This window comes from Bufo gargarizans, chromosome 6 (genome assembly GCF_014858855.1).
Source record: "Bufo gargarizans isolate SCDJY-AF-19 chromosome 6, ASM1485885v1, whole genome shotgun sequence".
Classification (NCBI taxonomy): domain Eukaryota; kingdom Metazoa; phylum Chordata; class Amphibia; order Anura; family Bufonidae; genus Bufo; species Bufo gargarizans.
The window spans coordinates 386,489,844-386,515,856 of record NC_058085.1 but is presented as its reverse complement, the minus strand read 5'-3'; the positions used below and the strand labels follow the sequence as shown (position 1 = coordinate 386,515,856).

At 44.4% G+C, this 26,013-nt stretch overlaps 1 protein-coding gene across 8 annotated transcripts in view; it reads right to left on the bottom strand.

Annotated features, from left to right (window-relative positions):
* The window catches only part of LCOR (ligand dependent nuclear receptor corepressor), a 61,521-nt gene extending 39,464 nt beyond the window's left edge, over nucleotides 1-22,057 (bottom strand). For 4 of the 8 annotated variants that reach the window (XM_044299329.1, XM_044299330.1, XM_044299336.1 and 1 more), the window contains exon 1: nucleotides 21,927-22,051. In XM_044299329.1, the coding sequence (XP_044155264.1) occupies nucleotides 21,927-22,023 (97 nt within the window). In that variant the 5' untranslated portion in view covers nucleotides 22,024-22,051. Of the gene's footprint in view, nucleotides 1-20,558; nucleotides 20,680-21,926 lie in introns of those variants that run through there. The other 4 variants (XM_044299331.1, XM_044299332.1, XM_044299334.1 and 1 more) reach the window with 4 other exon arrangements.
* Between the last annotated feature and the right edge of the window lie 3,956 nt (nucleotides 22,058-26,013).

Sequence of the window (26,013 nt, the reverse complement as noted above, 5' to 3'; positions counted from 1 at the left end):
AAGGTAACCTTGCCATGTGCCTAAGCAAATTCCTGTAGAGAGACCTGGGGGAGACAAGCCATGACTGTGCAGATACTCCAAGGGTTTAGACATATAGGGAATGTTAAGTAATAGTAATTCATGGAGTACTGTGTACAGTTCTGGGCTCCTGTAAACAAGGCAGACATAGAGCTGGAGAAGGTCCAGAGGAGGGCAACTAAAGTAATAACTGGAATGGATCAACTACAGTACCCTGAAAGATTATCAAAATTAGGGTTATTCAGTTTAGAAAAAAGACGACTGAGAGGAGATCTAATTGCTATGTATAAATATATCAGGGGACAGTACAGAGATCTCTCCCATCATCTACTTATCCCCAGGACTGTGACGAGGGGACATCCTCTGCGTCTGGAGGAAAGAAGGTTTGTACACAAACATAGAAGAGGATTCTTTACGGTAAGAGCAGTGAGACTATGGAGCTCTCTGCCTGAGGAGGTGGCGATGGTGAGGACAATAAAGGAATTCAAGAGGGGCCTGGATGTATTTCTGGAGCGTAATAATATTACAGGCTATAGCTACTAGAGAGGGGTCGTTGATCCAGGGAGTTATTCTGATGCCTGATTAGGGGAATAAAAAATTCCTTCCCGACTCCAAAGTGAGGAAAATTGGCTTCTACCTCACAGGTTTTTTTTTTCTCCCTTCCTCTGGATCAACTTGCAGGATGACAGGCCGAACTGGATGGACAAATGTCTTTTTTTGGCCTGTACTATGTTACTAATTAATATTTTATGAGGTATCACTTTGTTTTAAAAGCAGAGAAATAGAAATTTTGAAAATTGTGAATTTTTCAATATATTTGGTAATTTTTTTATAAATAAAGGTGAAAAATATTGACTCAAATTTACGACTATCATGAAGTACAATGTGTCACGAGAAAATCTCAGAATGGCCTGGATAAGTAAAAGTGTTCTAAAGTTATTACCACATAAAAGTGACATGCTGGATTTGCAAAAAACGGCCTAGGCAGAAAGGTAAAAACTGGCCGGGGTAGAAGAGGGTTAAAGAGGGCTTGTAACCTGCACATTTTGACACCGGCAGCCATGATTGGACAGGATCAGACTGTGCCCCTATTGCACCCCAGATGGTACCTTGGAACCTAACCTAAGTTCGGTACCAAGGATTTTTACAGTAGAAATTTATTTACGACATTATTACCCAAAGTCTCTTCGGCTCATCGAAGCCAATACATTATAATACTGTACAGAGCACTTGTACAGTATTCAAGTATTATGCAAATCGATTTGCTCATCCCTAGTTACCACCAATCACAGACTTTGCCTCCATGTGTCTGCTGTGCACACCAAACTATAAATTAGGCAGGGCTCCAGATGGCGACCAAAATGGTCGGTCGATCCGCTGCAGTTAACACCCCCCCCCCAGTATAACATACATTGGTGGCGCAGTGCCAATGAGGGTTAAAAAAATTAAAAATAAATTACCTCACCTCCTCCAATTGATAGCGTAGCTTCCGGTCTCCTGTTCTTTCTTCAGGACCTGTCAACGGACCTGTGGTGACGTCACTGAGCTCATCACATGGTCCATTACCATGGTGATGGATCATGTGATGAGCGCAGTGATGTCACCACAGGTCCTTTTCCTCACAGATGAAGACAGAAGAGAAGCCGGGCTGCGCGAACAAGTGGATTAAGGAAAGTTAAATTATTTATTTTTTTAACCCCTCCAGCCCTATTTTACTTAGCATTTTAACTCCTTAAGGACTCAGCCCTATTTCACCTTAAGGACCAGACCATTTTTTCATCACATATTGTACTTCATGACACTGGTAAAATGAAGTAAAAATAAATATTTTTATTTTACAAAAAATTCCAAATTTACCCAAAATATGTAAAAAAAAAAAAATAATATATAGCAAATTTCCAAGTTTCAATTTCTCTACTTCTATAATACATAGTAATACCTCCAAAAATAGTTATCACTTTACATTCCCCATATGTCTACTTCATGTTTGGATCATATTGGGAATGATATTTTACTTTTTGGGGATGTTACAAGGCTTAGAAGTTTAGAAGCAAATCTTTCAAAAACCCAATTTTTAGGACCAGTTCAGGTCTGACGTCACTTTGCGAGGCTTACATAATAAAAACCACCCAAAAATGACCCCATTCTATAAACTACACCCCTCAAGGTATTCAAAACTGATTTTACAAACTTTGTTAACCCTTTAGGTTTTCCACAAGAATTAATGGAAAATAGAGATACAATTTCAAAATTTCACTAACAGCCAAACCAAACTCAATATTTATGGCCCTGATTCTGTAGTTTACAGAAACACCCCATATGTGGACGTAAACCGCTCTACAGGCACAAGGCAGGGCGCAGAAGGAAAAGGAATGCCATACGGTTTTTGAAAGGCAGATTTTGCTGGACTGTTTTTTTTGACACCATGTCCCATTTGAAGCCCCCCTGATGCACCCCTAGTGTAGAAACTCCCAAAAAGTGGCCCCATTTTAGAAAATATGGGATAGGGTGGCAGTATTGTTGGTACTATTTTAGGGTACATATGATTTTTGGTTGCTCTATATTACACTTTTTGTGAGGCAAGGTAACAAGAAATAGCTGTTTTGGCACAGTTTTTATTTTTTGTTATTTACAACATTCATCTGACAGGTTAGATCATGTGATCTTTTTTATAGACTAGGCTGTCACGGATGCGGCGATACCTAATATGTATACTTTTTTATTTATGTAAGTTTTAGACAATGATTTCTTTTTTGAAGCAAAAAAAATAAAAATCATGTTTTAGTGTTTAGTCTGAGAGCCATCATTTTTTCAGTTTTTGGGCGATTACCTTGGGTAGGGTATGATTTTAGCGGGATGAGATGATGGTTTCATTGGCACTATTTTGGGGTCCGTGTGACTTTTTGATCGCTTGCTGTTGTACTTTTTGTGATTAAGGTGACAAAAAAAATATTATTTAGCAGTTTTTATTTTTTATGGTGTTCATCTGAGGGGTTATGTCATGTGATATGTTTATAGAGCCAGTAGATACGGACGCGGCGATACCAAATATGTATTACCCCCCCCCCCCCCCCTTTATTTTTTACCAATTTTTGTTTAACTTTATTTGGGGAAAATGAATTTTTTTTTTTTTTTTTTTTTTTTTTTGAAACGTAATTTTTTGGGGTGGGGGACGGACGACTAATCCTTTACAGTGCATTCCAATACTTCTGTATTGGCTGTATGAGTAATACAGGGAGTATTACTCATACAGCTTCTACGGCCTGCGAGAACCAGGGGGCTGGATCTCACAGGCTCTTCACCGGAAGGCAGCGCAATGTCTTCCTTAGATATCGCTCTGCCTCCCATGCCATCGGGTCCCCCCCACAGCTGCATGGGGACCCGATGGCACCGCCGCCCGCCGGATAAGGTAAAAGCCGCAAACCGCAGGTCTGAATTGAAACAGGGCGTACCGATACCATGTTATAAGGGAAAATAATACAATCTACACAACCTTGAACCCAAACCTGAACTTCAGTGAAGAAGCTCGGGTCTGGGTACCACAGTCAGTTTATCACGCGCGTGTGAAACACATTGCATCCACGAGATAAAAACTGAACCACGGAACGCAATCGCAGTCAAAACTGACTGCATTTGCGTACCTACTCGCGCAATGCACCCAGGACGCATCTGGAGCCAAAACGCGACGCACGTCTGAAAGAGGCCTAAGGCTACTTTCACACTTGCGGCAGTGTGATCCGGCAAGCAGTTCCATCTTCGGAACTGACTGCCGGATCCGCCGATCTGGATGTGACAAAGCATTTGTGAGACGCATCCTGATGCGGATCCTTCTCACAAATGCATTGCAAGAACGAATCCGTCTCTCCGCTTGTCATGCGGACAGGCGGATCCGTCTTGTATCTTTTTACTGGTCTGCGGTATTTTGAATGCACTAATACATTCCTATGGGGAAAAATTCCAGATACGGCATTCAGGCAAGTCTTCAGTTTTTTTCGCCGGAGATAAAACCATAGCATGCTACGGTTTAATCTTTTGCCTAATCAGTCAAAATGAACGTTTCATAAAATGCGAAATGCACACTGCTTTTTTTGGCGTTTTTTTTCCCCCCGCGTGGTATTGAGTATCGCAATACTTTTTTATGGTGACGAAAGCGAATCAAAATTTTGCGTATCGAAACAACCCTACTCCGATCTGATCAGCGTGGCGTTGTCACGATACCAAAATTTTGATTCGGTTTCGATTTGGCGACTAAAAATTTAAATTTGGCTCCTAAATTTTCCAGTTCAGGAGCCAATGGCTACTAGGTATTATTTTTAGTCTGGAGCACTGTTAGGGCATCAGTAAGTGCATTAAAAAAACTGCAGAAACCTGGCGGTCATAGCTCTTGTTCAGCGTCTGAGCAGGTGCCATCTTTAAAGACCCAACATCAGTCGTACATGTAGAGCAGATGTCGGGAAGGGGGTTAATTGTTGATGAATACTGGCAAAAATAAAAAATAAAAGCCAAATTGCTAACAGGTTACACTTGCTACTTCCATTGTCTATGATCGAAAAGTCATGTGCAACACAAGGCCAAAAAGCCAACAGTTACTCCATAGACAAAATGCGATATCGCAATGCAACACTGCGATCATTGTGCCGACTGTAGTTTCATCCTTATGGAGGAACTTGATGTGTTTTGAGTGGTGGGGGCAGAATGGGGGCCTCTTGTGCCTGCTCTAACGCATTAGAGGGAAAATTGGGGAACAATTCTTACAAAGAAGGGGGGGGGGGAGGGTTGCGACCACCATTACAGCTACCCTCTATGCAGCAGCGTCTGGACCTGGTAGCGGGAACAGAGTCACCTTCCTAGAGGACCTGGGTCCTGATGAGGGGAGCGCAGAGTGGTACTACAAGGAGGGGGATAAAGGCAAGGCTGTTCTGGCCTTTATGTCCGTGCAGAGGCAGGCTGTTTTAGGGTTGACCAGCAGGACAGACAGGGCTCTAACTGCCAAAAAAAGATACAGACACCTAGTAATACAGGCAGCAGAGCCGTAAGCATTATAACATACAAACATCCCTCAACAAGACCATGATGGGTATATGGAACACCAACAGCAGTACAGATAATGTAGTGTGCTGACTGGTGAATACCAAGATCAGCGTTAAGGACATTACATTCAAAACCAAATGTCACCACAAGGACAGAGCAGTAAAAATGTCATATAATAAGTTTTATCCCAGTATAACGTTAGTCAAGGATAGCTGTGTATTACATATACCCCTTTTACTGTATCAGGACCTCTGACACCTAAAATATCCCTACACTCATATATACCCCTCCTACTGTATAAGGACCCCTGACATCGCACAGAGCCCATCTGTTCACGCGCTATCATTACACCCATGATTTATTTCCACAGAAGAAATCCGAGGCCTACACTTCTGGTGCAGATATGCAACAGATCCCACAGGAATTGGCGTCATTGTCATTTAAAGGGGTTCTGCACTTTCATGTAACTGATGATCTATTCTCTGGATAGATCATCAGCTTCTGATCGGCGGGGGTCCGACACCTGGGACCTGCGCCGATCAGCTTTTTGAGAAGGCAGCGGCGCTCCAGCAGCGCAGTGGCCTTCTCACTGTTTAACGCAAGTTGATACTAGTTGTGACGTCAGCGGGCCGGCAGTAAACAGTGAGAAGGCCGCGGTGCTGCTGGAGCGCCGCTGCCTTCTCAAACAGCTGATCAGCGAGGGTCCCGGGTGTCGGACCCCCGCCGATCAGAAGCTGATGATCTTTCCAGAGGATAGAGCAACCTGTAGGGCGACTATAAAGCTCCCCCATTGACTTGAAGGAGTTAGGCCTCTTTCACACGGGCGTCAGTTTTTTTGCCCGGATCAGAGCCGGGTGCGATGCGGGAAAATGCGCAATTTTTCCGCGCGAGTGCAAAACATTGTCATGCGTTGCACTCGCGTGAGAAAAATCGTGCATGTTTGGTACCCAAACCCGAACTTCTTCACAGAAGTTCGGGCTTGGGATTGATGTTCTGAAGATTGTATTATTTTCCCTTATAACATGGGAAAATCGCACCGCATCCGTACTTGCTTGCGGATGCTATGCGATTTTCACGCTTCCCATTCACTTCTATGGGGCCTGCGTGGCGTGAAAATCGGACAATATAGAGCATGCTGCGATTTTCACTCAACGCACAAGTGATGCGTGAAAATCACCGCTCATGTGCACAGCCCCATAGAAATGAATGGGTCAGGATTCAGTGCGGGTGCAATACGTTCACCGCACGCATCGCACCCGCACGGAAAACTCGCCCGTGTGAAAGGGGCCTTAGGGTTCAGTCTGGTTGCTGTTCGTTCTACAGTCGAACACGAGAATCATTCATCTAAATGAGCGCTCAGGGGCTGCCGGAGATAGCAAACAGCTGTACTCTACTTTCTGCTTCTCTTTTGCATTCCCACATTGGATAGCTAATCAATATCAGATCGGCAGGGTCAGACACCCAGCCCACCTGCAGTTTGAGGCCACAGCGCTCTAGTGAGTGCAGCAGCCCCCTCAGAGCTTACCAAGCACAGCTCCATCCACTGGATGGCATCTCTGCTAGATATTGCAGCTGAGACCCATTCCCTTGAATAGCAATGAACTGAACCCAGGTCATGTGACCAAAGAAAGTGAGAGCAGCAGCCTCTTAAAGGGAATATGTCACCGACATTTGGCCTACATAAATAATGCTACCATGCTATTCTGTAGTCTGACATGGGTTAAAACATACCTTTGGTATTCCTTTGTGGATTTCCTATCTCCAGAAAACGGTTTATTCTATATGCAAATTAGGGTGCAAAGTACACAGGAGGGCGTTTCCAAACTTTCTAAGGGTTCAAGCACACTCATTCACAGTGCCCAGCAACTGCAACTTTTTTTTAAATGTCGCAAAAAAATTGTCACAATTTCACTCCAGTAAATGGGTGGTGGAGAAAGTGAAGTAACAACTCAACATCTGTCAGCAGGTTTGTACCTATGACACTGGCTGACCTGTTACATGTGCGCTTGGCAGCTGAAGGCATCTGTGTTGGTCCCATGTTCATATGTGCCCGCATTGCTGAGAAAAATGAAGTTTTAATATATGCTAATGAGCCTCTAAGAGCAACAGGGGCATCACCATTGCACCAAAAGGCTCTGCCGTTTCTACTGCCTGGCACTGTCTATCAAAGTGTAGAGGGCACGGCCGTTGCAGAGAGAGCAGAGCCTCTAGGTGTAACAGCAAATGCGCCCCCATTGCTCCTAGAGGCTAATTTGCATATATTAAAGCGGTTCTCCAAGAGTATAAAATGCCCCCCCATATGCCGGGCACCCCACATGGAATATACTTACCCCGCTCCCGGCACCGCTCTTGGTCCACGCACCGCCACTTCTCTCTGCACACGGACGAAAACATCCGATGTCGGGGAGGGGGGGCGCAGCAGGTGGGGACGAGCCTCCCTAGCATCGCCGGTGATGTTATGGAGGCTCGTCCCCGTTTGCCATTGGCTGCCCCCCCCCCCCACACCCCCACACCGGATGTTTTCATCAGTGTGCAGGGAGAAGCAGCGGCGTTGCGGGGACCAGGAGCGGCGCCTGAAGTGGGGACCGGGGTAAGTGTATTCCATATGGGGAGATTTTATACTCTTGGAGAACCTCTTTAAAACATCATTTTTCTCAGTAATGCGGCCATATATGAACGTGGGACCAACACAGATGCCTCCAGCTGCCGAGCGCACATATAAGGCTACTTTCACACTACCGGCAGGACTGATCCGACAGGCTGTTCACACTGACGGATCCGTCCTGCCGCTATTTCGTCGTGCAGCCGCTCCGTCCCCATTGACTATAATGGGGACGGGGCGGAGCTCCTGCGCAGCACGGCGAAAGGCCGCCAGACTAAAAGTACTGCATGTCCAACTTTATAGTCCGGCGGCCTCTCCCCGCGAACTGCAGTGCTGTGCCGGAGCTCTCCACCATCCCCATTATAGTCAATGGGGACAGAGCGGCGGCCTGGCGAAATAGCGGTAGGACAGATCCGACAGGGTGAACAGCCTGTCAGATCCATCCTGCCGCTAGTGTGAAAGTACCCTAACAGGTCTGCCAGTGTCATAGGTACAAATCTGCTGACTGAGGCACCAAATATACTGCAACGTTTGATAAATTTGACACAAATTACAGGAACACAGATTCCTAAAAAAAATCGCGCAATCTATTTACTTATCAAAGTTGAGCCCTAGCGGAGGCTTGTCAGTTTTTTCTTTAACATTTTTTACTGCTGTAAAATAATGTCTGTAAGGGTCCAATCAGACGTCAGTAGTGCATTGCAAGTCCGCAATACACCCGGCCGGCACCCCCATAGAACTGCCTATTCTTGTCCGCAATTGCGGACAATAGGATATGTTCTATTTTTTTCCGGAGCTGCGGGGCACATGGTGTGCTCTACGCATTCATTCCGTCCCCATAGAGAATAAATGGGTACGCACCCATTTCGGATATTGCAGAACGGATGCAGACCCATTCTACGGATGTGTGAATGGACCCTTAGGGTCCCAACATACATGAATTTGGCAGTGGCAGTTTACAAAAAAAAATTAAAATTAATTAATATACGGTAATCAAGGCAGAATAACGGCTTGTGTTCTTTTGGCCATCTGCAGTGGTTGCCTTTTTTGAGGTGGTTTTCCATTTTATTTAACAAACTGTGGCCCATATTTACCCAGGTGCGTCTGCACCGAAAATCTGTCTAAAAGTAGGGCAAGTAGGGTTTCTACACTCCCTCCAGCACAGCAGCTCCCTACTTCCTTCTTCTGCTCGGGTGCGAACCTCCTGTGATTGGCATAGTGGTGCTTGCCTGAACAAGCGCGCTGCCGATGCTAAGCATGGTATGACAGGGGTGGCCGTAACCCCTGGCAAAGAGCTGTAAACACAGCTGATAGAAAAAGCGTAATTCACAGACAACAAGTCTTTTGAAATAACATTCCAATTGGTAAGTGCATTACTTGGACATTATGCATGATCTGGGACACCGTATTTAGATGTGACAACAAGGGGCAGAGCTTTAAATGAAAGGGATAGGACTAAGATGCACCATAATTCTGGAGTAGAATCAGTCTCAAAGTAAGGGCTCATGCAGGCGAACTTAATTTCTTTCCGTATCCTCTTTTTTTTGCGGACCGTATGCAGAACCATTCATTTCAATAGGTCCACAAAAAGAACGGAAGTTACTCAGTTTGCATTCCGTTTCCATATGTTCTATTTTTTTTGTGAATCGAACATGTTCTATCATTGTCTGTATTATGGACATGGATAGGATTGCTCTATTAGGGGCCAGCTTTTCAGTTTCGCAAAAAATGGAATGCACATGGAGGTCATCCGTATTTTTTTCGGATTCGTGTTTAGTGGACAGTAAAATGCATATGGTCGTGTGTATGAGCCCTAAGTCAACCAATAGTTGGTATAGAGTCAGAGAAAAGTGTCGGCCCTTGCACCACATTTATCATCCAGCCTGACCACCTGTGATAAATGCGGTGTAGGTCCAGACCGCTGGTCTAAGGTTAAGCCATCTTTAGGATTAGTCAATTTGGGCCAGTGCGCCACTAAAAATGCAAAGATGCACAAAACTCCCCAGCTAAAACCTGTGTGAAAGCAGCCCAATTGGTCAGCGCATGTATGGTTATATACAGTGCTAATACAATACTCACTGCCCAAACAAGATAAGTAACAGTAATGCATATAATCAAAAACTGTATTGTGTTTGTCTACACAACCATATTTTCAGAAGGGTCAAAATACTGTTAATCTACCTTCACGTACGAAAATTCATTTTAAACCACTCCTGGAATGCGCTCATGACTGGTAAGGAAAAAAAGAACGGAAACCTATAAAAGTACACTCTTTGCCAAATACATTTAAAAAAAATCCAAAATGAGTTGCACAAGTAATAAAGAAACATTCATAAGTAGTGTGTCTTTATTTTATTCTCTCTCCAAGGGCTCATGCACACAAGAAACTGACAATTTTTTGCACTATTTGATTTGTGGGATGGATGACTGGGCCCCGCATGTGATCCACCCAAAAATAAAAATAAATAAAAAATTGCGCAGATAAGGTTAAATGCGGTTGTGTGCATGATGCCTAAAAAGGACATCACACTATGGAAACTAGTGCTGCATGTTGCACTCTCAGCATAACTCTTTATGGCAGCCTGTATACGCTGAAAGGCAAAAAGAAAATGCTAGTCCACAGACAAATGCAAGAGGTTTGTGTACCTTGATAACAGCCTAGGAGTGCAGCCATAGGGAATGCCCCCCTTCTGCCATGCTCCGAAATGCTTCCCTTATAAAAGTGCCAATTTAAGTAATAGATATTTTGGGGGAATGCTGTTAGAGATCTGCACTAACACAAGGCCTTTGAGTCTATACTTATAAAAGAAAAAAAAAATTGACTGATTTTCAGATGCAATACATAGTATACTGTACCTTTGATCTACAAAATCAATGAAAACCCAACCCCCACTAGCCTGGGGTTATTTGATCATATTTACAAAAAAAAAAAAAAAAAGGAACAAAGACGTCATAAGTCAATTCCCAAAGTAACATGGAGAGGCCTCCAATAACAGCCAGGCCAGCGCTGTTACCCAGTACAAATCCAAATAAATGCAGATTTGAGGGCATCTGCACAATGCACCAGGGATACAATTACAGAACTACTCTCCTAAAGTGTAATTGGAGTGGGCAGAAGATGGGAGCACCTCCTCCAACAAAAAAAAAAAAAAAAAAAAAAAAAGGGGTTAGCAGAAGATAAGTGAATACGCCTCATGTCAATAAGAAGGGAGCCGTTATTCACAAATCCCCAGAACAAGTAAGGCCCCAGTAACCATTTGGTAACATGTGGTCATCTGTCAGATGAGATGTCAGATAAGGAAAACTAAATAATGTGCATAAAATTAGCTCTTTGGGATGGGCTCATACGTAGGTTTTTGCTGTCGTTTCTCTTTCCTTTTTGCATTTTTAACGGCATTTACAGTACCTAGCAAAAGTATTCACCCCCCCTTTACTTTTTTCGTATTTTGGTGCCTCATAACCTGGAATTAACATAGCTTGTTTGAGGATTTGCATCATTTTATAGAACATGCCCACATCTTTGAAGATGTTTGTTTGCTTCACAATCAAAAAATAATAATAATTAAAAAAAATAGAACAAAATAACAGAAAAAGTCAATGGGCCAGATTTATCATTAGCTCAAGTCTGAATAATGGAGTGAAAAAGTCGCAAATTTTTGCGCAATCGCTTAAACTGCGCAAAAATTTGAGACTTTTTTCTGCTCTGCACTATGCGCGCCAGTTTTCTGAAAGTGGGCGTGTTTTCTTATGTAAATGAATCTCTAGACAGATTTACTATTGAGTAGGGATCGACCGATATTGATTTTTTAGGGCCGATACCGATAATTTGTGAACTTTCAGGCCGATAGCCGATAATTTATACCGATATTCTGGGAATTTTCATTTTTGAAAAAAAAAATTAAAATTCCCACAAATCTGCTGAAAATTAATGTTTATTGTTAATGTGTATTTTTTTTTGTAAATCTTTCTTTTTCATTTATATTTAATATTTTGGTGTTTTTATTTTTATTTTTGTAACCTTTTTTTTTCCCACTAACTTTTAGCCTCCTTAGGGACTAGAACCCTTGTCCTATTCACCCTGATAGATCTCTATCAGGGTGAATAGGAGCTCACACTGTCCCTGCTGCTCTGTGCTTTGTGCACACAGCAGCATGGAGCTTATCATGGCAGCCAGGGCTTCAATAGCGTCCTGGCTGCCATGGTAACCGATCGGAGCCCCAGCATTACACTGCTGGGGCTCCGATCGGAGGAGCAGGGGAGAGGGGATCCTGTGGGGGGGGCGCACTGCGCCACCAATGCTTAATACTGGGGGGGGGGGGGGAGGGGAAGGCGCACTGCGCTTAATCTCTAATTTATTCATATACAGGAGGCGGGAGCTGGCTGCCGGCTCCCGACCTCTATGAGCAGTAGCTGCGATCTGCGGCACCTGAGGAGTTAACTGCAGCGGATCGCAGCTACAGCTCATAGAGGTCGGGAGCCGGCTATGTGATTCTGCAGCTCCCGCCTCCTGTATATGAATAAATGAGAGTTTAAGCTTCATTGGTGGCGCAGTGGCCATAGCTCCTCCCCTCCTCTTGTCCCCTGTCCTTTCATTGGCGGCAGCAGCAGCAGCACAGGGGGAGGAGACACTGCTCCTTCTCCCCTGTGCTGCTAAGGGGAACACGGAGAGAGCTGTCAGCAGCGCGATCTGTGTTCCCCATACGCTATCGGAATATCGGCAAAATAAATGCTGATACCGATAGCGTTCAAAATCCTGAATATCGGCCATTAATATCGGTAAATCCGATAATCGGTCGATCCCTACTATTGAGACTATTTAAAAAGTCGCAATTTCACTCCAGTGAGGACCATGCTTATCTTATGAGACTTTTTAATAGAACATGCGACTTTTTCATAAAAATGTGCAACTTTTTCGTAAAGATGTGCGACTTTTGTAAAGCTGCTTACTGACGGATAAACTGCTACAGTCAAACCACATTTATTACAGTCTTAAAGGGCAGATCATAAATCTGACTTGGCTAAAACTGACTTTAGCCCTATGTTAAAGTGGAGTGAGCTGTCAGAGTTGTGATAAATCTGGCCCAATGTGTATAACTATTCACCCCCCTAAAGTCAATACTTTGTAGAGCCACCTTTTGCGGCAAACACAGCTCCAAGTCACTTCGGATAAGTCTCTGTGAGCCTACCACATCTTAGGGCTCTTTCACACCTGCGTTCTTTTCCATATGTTCCCCGACGACGGAACTCTATGCCGGAAGAATCCTGATCAGTTTTATCCTAATGCATTCTGAATGGAGAGAAATCCGTTCAGGATGCATCAGGATGTCTTCAGTTCAGGACTGGAACGTTTTTTGGCCGGAGAAAATACCGCAGCATGCTGCGCTTTTTGCTCCGGCCAAAAATCTGTGCGGCTCCCGGGACGCTCCAGAGTGACGTCAGGGCGCCCCACGCGCATGGATGACGTGATCGCATGGCTTATTGTCGTCCTATATACGGATACTCCAGTCTCTGCTGTGGAACTCTGCAGCTCCTCCAGGGTTACCTTAGGTCTCTGCTGCCTCTCTGATTAATGCCCTCCTTGCCCAGTCCGTGAGTTTTGGTGGGCGGCCATCTCTTGGCAGGTTTGCGGTTGTGCCATGTTATTTCCATTTGGTTATGATAGATTTGATGGTGCTCCTGGGGATCAGCAAAGATTTTAATTTTTTATTTTATTTTTTTAAACCTAACCCCGACTTGTACTTCTCAACAACATTGTCCCTTACTTGTCTGGAGAGTTCCTTGGTCTTCATGGCAGTGTTTGGTTAGTGGTTTTATATATTTTTCTCATCTCACATCACCAACTTTAGACTATTGTGTTCTGATCCATCACATAAAATTCAGATTAACAAAACACGAAAAAAGTCAAGGGGGTGAATGCTTTTCCAAGGCACTGTATGTAGTAAAACTGTCAGCTCCAGATGTTAGCTGAAGGTCTATAACAGTGATGGCTAACCTTGGCACTCCAGCTGTGGTTAAACTACGACTCCCAGCATGCTCCATTTATTTCTACAGAGTTCTGAGAGCAGCCAAGCAAGGGGGGCATCTTGGGAGTTGTAGTTTTACCACAGCTGGAGTGCCACGGTTAGCCATCACTGGTCTATAGGAAATGTAAAACGCAGGATACAAAAGTATTTTTTGCTCCTGGCATTTTTCTTCATTAGATTTCTTTTTAAAAACATCACACAATGAAGCTCTAGCCATTTTTTCAGGTGTTTTCACATCTCTATAGGGGAAAATCATTAAGGATATGCTAATGGTAAGACTGGCGTGCAAGTCTGCACGAAAAATCTACAGAGTGGCAGAATCTGGCACGTCCACACTTTTCCAGGCATGCTTGACAATGGGGTGGGGCTTAGCAGAAAGGGTAGGGCCTTAGGGTACGTTAGAGGACTCCAGCAGGCAGTTTTGTTGCCACATCTGCCTGCCGGATCAAGAAATCCGTATGCAAACGGATAGCATTTGTTTCCAGATCCAGCTGACAAATGTATTGAAATACAGGATCCGTCTCTCCGGTGTCATCTGGAAAAACAGAGCCGGTATTTTTTTTTCCCTTTACATCTTTAAAAGGTCTGCGCATGCGCAGACCGGGAAACCGGATCCAGTTTTCCGGAACACTTGGTACCGGATCCGGCATTAATACATTTCATACATAATACAAAATACATTTTAATGCTGCGGTATTTTCTCCGGCCAAATACCATAAGAGTGACTGAACTGAAGACATCCTGAATGGATTGTTCTCCATTCAGAATGCATTAGGATAAAACTGAAGCTTTCTTTCCGGGTATTGAGCCCCTGTGACTGAACTCAATACTGGAAAACTTTAACGCTAGTGTAAAAGTACCCTTAGAGAAACCATTTTGCACCACAATTCTAGTGTATAAATCTGTCTCAAAGTAAGCCGACCATTAAATCGATAGAGTCAGAGAAAAGTGTCTATCCCTGAAACACATTTATCATCCAGCCTAAGCCCCAATGACAAATCTGGTGCAGTTCCAGACCGCCAGGTCTAAGCGTACGCCATCTTTAGGCCTCGTTCAAATTTCCATTTTTCACTGAAGTCTGCTATCCGCATTTTCCACAGACAGAACATGTACCTAGTGATTTTATTGTGTTTGTTCACACATCAGTGAAAAACCACAGAGACAGACACTAATTTGTTCCGTGATACAGACCAAACCCGCCCATTTAAGACTATAGGTCCATGAAAAACCACCGACACACATGGCATCTGTGTTTCATGAAACATTGGTAGGAAAAGCTCAGGAAGTTAAATTTCAGCTGAGCAGTGTCCGTGGAATATGGATAACACACGGTGGGAAAAATACAGAAACGGACCAATCGCAGATGAAAAATGGATACGAAAATGTGAAAAGGGCCTTGGGATAGTAAATCTGAGCACAAAAAAAATAAATAAAAAATATGGATATTTTTGGCCACCTAAGGCCTCATGCACAAGACCGTGTGCAAGCCATGGTCGTGCTGCATGCAGACCACAATGTACGGGCACAGACCGTCTGTGGATTTATTCACTGGAATGGGGTCCACAATCCACATCTGATGGTCTGCACCGCAATTGCTTGCACCACTTTTTTACAGTGCGGAAGCGTGGACAGAAAACCCAAGGACGTATGCCGCAGTGCTTCCAATCCATGCCGCCGTTTCGCACCTCCCAAGTTGTGGACCCAATCAAGTGAATGGATCCACATCCGTGATATGGTGCGCACACGGCCGATGCCTGTATATCGCAGACCTGCCGTTTGTGGTCTGCAGCGTGGGCACGAGCAGCCTACGGTTCTGTGCATGAGGCCTTAGTTATTCTGCCATTTTTGCACAAAAGTCCACATTTGTGTGAATCCACAAATTTCCAAAAATCGTGATGACATTTAAGACAATCTGCACTGTATGGAAAGGAATCAATGCTCCCTTCCCCCCCGGATTTCTCGCTGTCAGCAATATACATAAACTACATTACAAAATGCCTTTTTATAAACACGTAGAACTTATTTTTATGACATACATCGGCTTTAAAAAAAAAAAAAGAATTGTGGGACTGCAGTACATGAGAATTAACCCACTTTATTACAAGCAGCTAGCAAAAAAAAAAAAAAAAAAAACACTTCATGTGACGACCAGGATCAAATGTATTTTCAAAATTACACGAAAGCGGATTGAGTAAGCACTCAGGCACATGCATTTATCCAACATGCTTCATGCTTGTCAGCCCCTAATACATGGTAGAGCTTCTAATAGCTATACAAAACTTAGAAGGGTAAGAATATATAATTCATGATTTTCATTCAGGAACACTTAAGGAATCACACCAGCGCAATTCTCCCTAAAGTTACAAGTGATTGAATGTTTGAGCATCACTGGCTGCTCTGCATCCTAATATGGCTGGGCTGGCAGCATTACAATAAAAGTCATCTTCATTACAGCGCTTTGCAATTTGTCAAAAAAATGTATTTGCACGTGCCCTCTATCAAGGAATCCAAATAAAAAAATGTGACTCCACACCCATGACTAATTAACTTAATATCAAAATCATGCAAAAGCCTGCGTATTATGGTAGAAACTGAACCGCCCCCTCTCTCCTGCTGGATTTGTGGAGAAGGAAACAATAGCAGAAAATTACTATAAAAACCGCCTAAAATCTATTTTTGAAGAGGATCCTGACCTTGCTCTCTTGATCTGCTGTTAGAATTCCCTTCATATCCCCTCCCCCTCAAAAGTGTTTAAAAAAATAAATAAACATCTGTGATGCGAGAGGCGATCCTTTTAAATGTCAAGAGTCATGTATGCATGTGGACGTTCTTCTGACTGTCAACTGTGACGGTCCGTTTGGTCCCCAATGTGCATAGGATGAGACCGGACATTATGTTGTAGGTGGAGGACACTGGATACAATCTACAGCCTATGAATAATATACAAATTATCTAAGGATTAACACTTTTAAAGTCTCTCGTCACTCTTTAAGGCTACGTTCACATGTCCGGCATGCCTAATCTGACACAAATGCAGGACAAAAAACATTGGGCTGAAACCTACCATTTATGTCGGAAAGCAACCGGATCACCACAAACCCCCATTATAGTCAAAGGTGATCCCGGTTGTGAACTGAAGAATCCAGCAATGCCGGATCTAGTGAAATCTGACAGGCTGCTCTCTGCCAAAACAGTCTGCCGGATCCGCTGCCACAGACATAAATGTGCCCCAAGCAGCTGATGTAGGTTATACCGAGGGTAGGTTCCACAGCAGCCACTAGTTGGAGACCGCTGGTTCAGACAAATCAGCATCTGCATGTAAAACCATTGGGCCAGAACAAAGTTTATGGGCAAATAAGTTCTGCAGGACTCCTAAAGCTTGCTAGGGTTTATTCAAATGCCATATGAGGGCCGTTTTAAGAACCAGTTAAAGTCTACGGGGATATTCAAGTGCCTTTTTTTATTTATTAACAACTAGCGAATAGCAGCTGTCGAAAAATAGGACATGTCCCATCTTTGGCTGCTTCCAAGGCCAGGCAGACTCCACTGAAATCAATGGACCATGTAGAAAGGAGTGCACCAGCATAACAGCCATTAAAAACAGATACACTATGGAAAAAGGGCTTTCAGGGGCTAAAAAAAATAAATTTAAATACTTAGCTCACCACTTGCATGCGAAGGAACACTTGCTCCACACTGGAGGCAGCAGGACCTTACAGTCATGATGTCACATGATCACAAAGAGAGCCATCAGGTCCTGCTACCTCCAGTGCAGAGCGAGTGTCCCCAATGGGCACAAGAAGTGCACATATACATTTAAAAAATAATAAATAGTATCTGTCGGCACTACGGGAGGTGGGCGTCGATTTTATAAAATGGACTACTTATTAGGGCTGAGCGAATTGGCTTGCTGTAGCCAAACCAGATTCTTTTAAAAACTATGTTAACAGTTAAACATATTGCCTCCACGGAAGTCTTTCCAAAGTTTCAGCAAATATCTTGAGACTCCTTCATGTCGCCTCTATTACGTGTCACTTTGTTTATTTGCATAAATTACTATATCAAAATACGAAGCTGAACTTGGATTTATTAATGAGGCACAAAGCAGAGTTCGGCTTAGTATTTTGATATAGTAATTAATGCAAATAAACGAAGTGACACGTGAGAGACTAAAAGTCTCACGATATTCACTAAGGGTATTTTCACACTTGCGTTTTTTCTTTTCCGGCATTGAGTTCCGTCCTAGGGGCTCTATACCGGAATAGAACTGATCAGATTTAACCTAATGCATTCTGAATGGAATGCAATCCGTTCAGTCATTGTACGGTTTTTGGATGAAGAAAATACTGCAGCATTTTCTCTGTCCAAAATTCCGGAATACATTAATGCCAGATCCGGCCCCAAGTGTTCCGGTAAAATGGATCCGGCTTTGCAGTCTGCGCATGCGCAGACCTTTAAAATTGTGGAAGAGATAAAATACTGGATCCGTTTTTCCAGATAACAACCGGAGAGACAGATCCGGTATTGCAATCCATTTGTGAGATGGATCCGGATCAGTCAACAAATCGTATCAGTTTGCATACAGATTGGCGGATCCAACAGGCAGTTCCCGCAACGGAACTGCCTGCCGGAATCCAGCGACGCTAGTGTGAAAGTACCCTAAAACTTTAGAAACACCTTTGCAGACGCAATATATTTTACAGTAGGACGGAGCGCATATTCTTAACGAAGTTTTTAAAAGAACCAGGTTCGGATACGGCTATCCGAACCCAATTCACTCAACGCTACTACTTATATACACTGGGGCACTATTGGGTGGCCAATGTATGTCCAGGGGGCACTACAAGGGTCATTATGTATACTGAGGGCACTGCAGGGGTTGAGTTTAAACAAAAAAAAACAATGAACTACATCTGTTTTTAATTGGCATTAAAACAGGTGGATGGTCCCAAAATGGATACCGAGATGCAAAACAGCCATAAAAAAATAAAAATTAATTTTAAAAAAACGTATGGACAATAACATATAACATTTTCCCCGCTATTGTGTGAATATACCCGTATGGCACATTTTTTGCCCAAAGTAGCCAATGCTAAAACTTGCTGCAAGTTCCTAACTTTTTGGGCTGCTTCCTAGCTAGGGCTATGCCGATTCTTCTGTATTGATCGCTTAACAAATTAAAAACAGCTTCCTCAAATCTATAGCAATGTGTGGACCCCGACACACACCCTGCAAGCCCAAGCATTGATTTAAAAGACTTATCAAACTGGTGTCTAAAATCTGCAACAATTGGTTTCTTCCCCCCCCCCCCCCCCCGACACGTACTATGGAAGCACAGGTATTGTAAATTTCTAAATTATAGAACTTCGACACAAATAAGTTATCTTGGTCATAAAATGTTAAAATTTAACAGGAACAAAAAAAAAAAAAAGTTTCCCGAAAGAATACAGCACAGAGCGAGATAATCCCAAGTTCAATGCGCACAACTATATCGTAAAAGCAATCAATTTAAGTTTTGTGTCATTGTCGTAAAGATAAAATACTTGCCAATTCTAAACTTTGGACCCTTTGTTAAAAAACTCGAACATGCAAAACGAGTCATAAAAAAAAAAAAAAAAAAAAAGCCTGCATTGCCTGACCTTAGAGTTGGTGCAAAACTTGCTCACAATATTAGCACTCTATAAAAAACAATTAAAAAAAAAAAAACAATTCAACAGTGGGGAGAACAGAATCAGATAAAAATTAACAACTATATACCAAAAGCCAGTAACAAACCATCACTGCTGTCAATCAAAACTTCACCTCATGTTCTGCCACCCAAAGCGATGGTCTCTAACCTGTTTCTCCTCCAGGCGGTGCAGAACTAGAACTTCCAGCATGCCCCTGCAACGCCTGGATCATCACAGACCTGAGCCATTCACAACAGAGACCTCTTCTTCCTTTGCTTGAGAAAGCCAAATAAAAAAAATAAAATAAAAAATTGCAAAAAATGCTACACGTGAACACAGCTTCAGGGCCGTGCAATCATTTATAGATTTTTTTGCTTTCTATCTCCAATCTTCTGGCTAATTTTTGCACAGCAGCACTCATGTAAGGAATGCATGATGCCGTATAATAAAAACCTAGCCATGGCAGAGATGGAGTTAACACAAATCTGGTTACACATACAAAAGAAAAAAACTAAACAAAAAACAATCCCCTAGCTATTTTTTTTTTTTTTGGGGGGGTGCTCTTAATTCGTCTCCTAGATGATTGATCCCATCAAAATAAGTCACAGAACCTACTCCTAAATGTCTCAGGGGTTAAAACCATTTCATCAACTCCTATCCATCATGTGTAAACTGTAAACCCACAGAATTTTTTTTAGTCCCCCCCCCCCCCTTCATGTAATACGTGCTCAGCTACTGTTTCAGGAAGAGGACAAAGAAAGGCTATCACAGCATGAAATTACATCTGAACCAAAGCACAATTTGCATAATGGGCTTTGCTAAAAATTATTTCAAAGCCCCCCCCCCCCCCTTCACTTTTAGGCTTAGATAAAATTAACTTTCCACCAGGATTAATATTCGCCCCCCCCCCTTCCATATCGTGCCACTGGGATATACACACTGAAGTCTCCCCCTCCCGAAAAAGAACAAAATGCCAATGCAAATCAATGACAAAAAAAAAAAATATGAAGAAGAGGAGGAGGAGGGGGATGCAGATGAACGGGTGAGCTTCACAAAAACACACAACACACAAAGCCCAGCAACTTTTTCTGAAAAGGCGTCATTTTTGCCTTTTAACCCTGCCGATGACAGAGGGGAGAGAAACAGGACCTTAGCGATGGAAAGGAAGGGGGGGGGGGCACACACACAAAAAAAAAAAAAAAACACCACACATACTGTAATCGAGGAGTTCTCATGCATCCCGTGCCCATCCCCCAGCATGCTGCAGCCACCAAAAAGGAGATCTTCTCTCATATTCCTGGTGTGCAGGGGATCCTCGGGGAGTGCGGTGATCCTTAATCATGGGGTGAGGAAGGTTCCTCCGGGAAGGGCGAGCGAGCTAGCTGGAGCTAGGCCTCAGGCCCCTCTCACGCCCCCCTCTCCTCATGAGCCTCACCCCCATCATCCCTGCCCACCATTCAAGGAACACACACACAAAAAAAAAAAAAGAAGTGTTTGCAGAAAGAAGGGAGGGGGAGAGAGCGCAAGGCATCGAGTTTCTTTAATTAAGCAAACAGAAGAAAAAAAAAAACACACACACCCAAAAAAAATAAAAAATCATAGCTGCAAACTAAAAAGCCCCCCCCAGAAAAAAAAAAAAAAAGTCTGCTAGGGACTGATCTCTGAACCCGAGCTGTAAAGGGAAGTGGCAATTACCTAGAAACCTGATAACAATGCACTTCACACTCCCCCCCCCCCATGGGCACTCTAATGTTAGGGTGGTGGTGGGCGTCACTGCACCCAATGCAGCCCCATGTGTAGAGTCTGGAGGGGGAGCAGGTAAATATACCCTTTAAAAAATCTCGAAGGGATCCACCTGAGAGCTGCAGCACTTCACCTAGGGGGGGGGGGGGGGGGGGGCTGAATTTTGGGCAATTAACAAGCGCAGGAGTCGGGGGCGCGCACAGAAGGGGGAGGGACCCGGGAACGCGCAGGGGAAGGTAAACCGAGCGGGGACGCGCACTATATAAAACAGAGATGTCGGTGGGGGGGTGTTTCCTGCGCGCTCCCGGCATTAGAAACGCGGGCCGAGCGGCGGGAGTTTCTCTCGCTCCCCCCACCAAAGCCAAGCCCGTCCCCCCTGACCAAACTCCCAGCAACAGCCGGACAACCGAGCCCCGGCCGCATGATTGGTCTCACCGGGCGGGGGGGGAGTAGAGAGGAGAATCCGGCATTTTGGGAAAACTCTGTCCTCCCACCGTACTTTAACTGTCCGCGACCGGCTAAAAAAAAAAAATGGAGAGAGAGGGGTAGTGCGAGGAGAAAGGGGTCGCAGTCACGTGACGGAGACCGTTAAACCCGTTGCCCCCCTCCGCTCGCGCACGCCCACTTCCCGCGGTTTTTTTCCCGTTACCTCAGAGCAGTGAGGAGAAGAGCCGGCCGCTCGTGCGGTGACAGGAGAGGGCACCGGTTCCGGGTTGGTCGTCGTCGCTTACCCCCCCTCTTCTCCTCCCCTTTCTCTCTCAGTTGCGGGCGTTAAGTTGTAAAGAGAAACAGGTGACCCGTCGGGTGCGATTTGGGGTGTTTAAAAGAATTAGAGCTTACCTACACAGTGAATGAGCTTGTGCCGCCAAGAGTCAAGTTCCTGTCGAAAACCGCGCCTCTCGATAGAGCATTGCTGGCTCTTACACAGACTCGCCATTTTCTGCTGGCCTCGCACGGACCCTCCCCCTCTAACAACCGCCGCCCCCCTCCTCTACTGTCCTCCCTCTTCCACTCGGTACGTAGACCTCGGTGACGTCAGCACGTACAGTCCTGTCACTATCTTGCTGTGTGAGGTAAAAATCCCGCCCAGCCTCAGGAGCTGCCGCCTCAGCCCTGGTGATGAATCTGTACACCCAGCGCTACAGCATCGCACCTATACAGAGGTGTCCAGCTGGGCGGCAGGACTACAACTCCCAGTATGCTCCACCTTCTTTAAACCATTATCTTACCAAAGTCCCAATAAATGGGTCCCTTTTGTGCAGCTACAGGTGCCAGCAGGGGCGTTGCTAGGGTCTCAAAGCCCTAATGAAGTTGCCTCGTCCCCCCCACACCCCATTTTGCCGTACTTGCTATACAGCAGCTCATACCTCTCACATCCAGGGCCTCCAGGTGTAGATCTCTCTCATCATCTTCTCCATTTGGTCCGGACAACTTAACACCCACAACGAAATGGTAGCTGCAAATACAGTGGAGGAGTTTAAGCATGCATGGGATAGGCATAAGGCCATCCTTCATATAAGATAGGGCCGGGGGCTATCCATAGTATTCAGTATATTGGGCAGACTAGATGGGCCAAATGGTTCTTATCTGCCGACACATTCTATGTTTAACTTCTTTAAGTCGCGCCTCATCTATGCAGAGTGTGACACAGACATCTTAGCTTCCTCACTTTTCTATCATCCCCTGACCTAGAGCCTCCACAGTGTTATTCTGCTGCTCACTGTGCTCCCTAATATCCCCAAATACTATCCTGAAGAAATATGAGTGACCCCCATAGTAATAGTGGTCCTCAAAGTCCCACCAATAGTAATTCCTTTCCAGAATGCCCTCATTAGTAATACTGCCTCCTACAGTTCCCACAATAGTGATGATGCGCCACAAGAGTGCCCCTATTAGTAGCAAAGCTGTCCAGTATTAATAATGCCCCCAGTAGAAATAAGCCCCCCCCCTATTGTTCCCCAGTGGTAATAAAGCTCTCTACAGACCCCTCAGTAGTAATAAGGCCCCCATAGTACTCAGTAAAAATAAGGAGGATCTATAAGTCCCTCCTATATAGCCCCCAGTAGTAATAAGGACACCTATAATGTCCCCTGGATTTGCAGTACCTCCTGTAGTTATATTCATCCTACCACCATACAGTCCCATGTAAGTAACATCACACCAGCTCCCTTGCCCTCTCCAAAATACAGTCCTATGTAAAGAACATCACTACTAGTGATAATCGAGCACCAAAGTATTCGGACCGAACACACTGCTATATTCGGGTGCTCAACCAAACACCCGAGTATTATGGAATCAATGGGAGACAACCAGGCACCCCCTGCTCTGAAGAGGGAAAATGGATCGGAAACAGCATGGGGACAATGTCTGAATTCATCTTGGACTCCCAGGTAGCTGCTGCAGGGCTCCAGATAGCGACCAAAATGGTTGCCAATGCGACTTAGAATTTCAAAATGGCGACAAGACTTTGTAGTCTTGTCGCCATTTGCGCCTAGAACCTCCTCTGCTCTGCCTGTCACACAGGAGTTGAACTGACATGGGACGGGCTGTGCATCCCATGTTCTTCTCAACAGCACAGGGGAGAAGGAGGCAGTCCCTCCCCTTTGTGCCACTGCTCCCATCAATGGGCTGATAGAAGCGAGGAGGGGCTGTGGCCACTGCACCACCAATGAATATAGTGGATGCCTGAATACAAACGCAGGCTGCGGGTGCCGGGTATGGGACATAGCCGGCACCCGCAGCCGGCGTTTGTATTCAGGCATCCACTATATTCATTGGTGGCACAGTGCACCGCAATTCCCCCCCCCCCCCCAACCCAGGTATTATAAAGTATAATCATTGGTGGCGCAGTGCGCCCCCACCCCCACCAGTATTATAACTATTCTAATCATTGGTGGCAGTGGCCACAGGATCCCCCATCCCCTCCTCATTGGTGGCAGTTTTGATCGGAGCGGCAGCAGTGTATTGTGGGGCTCTGATTGGTTACCATGGCAGCCAGGACGCTACTGAAGCCATGGCTGCGATAGTCGTCTCCCTGCTGCTGTGTGCACAGAGCAGCAGGGAGAGTGTGAAGTCCTATTTACCCTGATAGAGGTCTATCAGAGTGAATAGGACAAGGGACTAAAAGATCTCAGGTTCTAGCCTCTAAGGGGGGAAATAGTTATTAAATAAAAAGTTAAAAAAATATTAAGTATAAATCACCCCCTTTCCCAATATAAAATATATAAACAATAAATAAATATTACATATCGCCACACCCAAAAAAGTGTGAACTATTAAAATGTTTAAAAATATACCCTATGCGGTGAATGCCGTAAGAGAAAAAAAATAATTAAAAAACTTGCAATTTGCCATTTTTTTGTCACCTTGTCCCGACAAAAATTAGGATCGGACTGTTCTATTATGGTCCAGACGTTCCATATAAAATGTGGAATCCACGCGGCTTTTTTGGTGTTTAATTTTTTTCACGTGGTATTGAGTATCGCAATACTTTTTTATGGTATCAAAATAGTCAAAATTTTTGTATTGTGACAACCCTAGGGAGGTAAGACGTCTTTTTTTTATTATACCATAATTATATGTATTTTAAATTTCTCTCCTAAAATTTTCAGGTTAGGAGCCAATGGCTTCTTGATATTATTTTTTGTCTGGAGCCCTGTGCTGGGAACCATGTTGTCTGATTTGTACGCCACTTTTACAGACTGACAAAAATACGCACAAAACCCCCACGAAAATCGATTTTACAGGAAAAATTGTTAGGAAACATTCTTTCCTGTATATTCAATTGTATATAAAGTGCAAGTGCTGCAAAAAATTTCAAGCAATTATGATTGATGGCCTGCTGGTGACCCTCAAAAACATTTTGAGCAAGGGCCTGCTGATCTAACCCTCTAAAACCTTAGGGGTGAGGGCTTGCTGCCGCATTGGTGACTCTAGATAACCTCTGGGCGATTGCACGTCCCCTGATTGGCTGTTGTTGCCTTGCCCCTTTTTTTCCCTAATTGTGAAGTTATTAAAACACAAGAATCCAAGGAAGGCAGCAGGCGCGTGGCAATTACCCACTCGCGTCTCGGGGAGATAGTGACGATAAATAACGATACAGCACTCCTAAACTGCCCTGTTATTGGAATGATTACACTTTCCGCTAACGAGGATCTATTGGAGGGCAAGTCTGGTGCCAGCAGCCAACTTGTTCCCGGCCTCCACAACGTTCACCCAGTGGGCCATCATGGTGAGGATTGTGTTGACCAGAGTCTTGGCTACTGAGACTGGACTTGTAGGTGAGGGCCTGCTGCCGCTTTGTTGACTCTGGATAACTTCATCGCACGTCCACGTGATGGTGACTATCCATTTGGATGTCTGCCCTGTCAACTTTGGAACAATTTCTCAACAAGGACCTTATGGTTTTGCAGAGTTTTGCTTGTCCTCTCCACCAGAGGAATGAGAGATGAGAAGTTCTATTTGTAGCGGCGGTCGAGATGGGTGAACAACCAGTAATCCGTTTTGTCTAAAATGCGTATAACGTGCGGGTCGTGGGAAAGGCAGCCTAACATGAAGTCAGCCATGTGTGCCAGAGTACAAACAGGCAAGACTTTGCTGTTGTCATCAGAAGATAAGCTGACCCTGTAAAAGATTTTAGGTGAGGGCCTGCAAGTGAGCTGACCCTGTAAAACATTATATGCGAGGGCCTGCAGTTGAGCTGACCCTGTAAAATATTATATGCGAGGCCCTGCAGGTGAGCTGACCCTGTAAAAAAAATTATATGCGCCGAATAAGCATGTTGATATGATGGAGGAAGAGCATGAGAAAAATGAAGATTCAAGCATATACACATAAAGGAGGGCCTTATTCACATTGTGTTACAATAGTTCAGGTAGTGGGACTCCTACACTAATATAGCCTATGCACTAAGTGAAAGGGCTGCCAA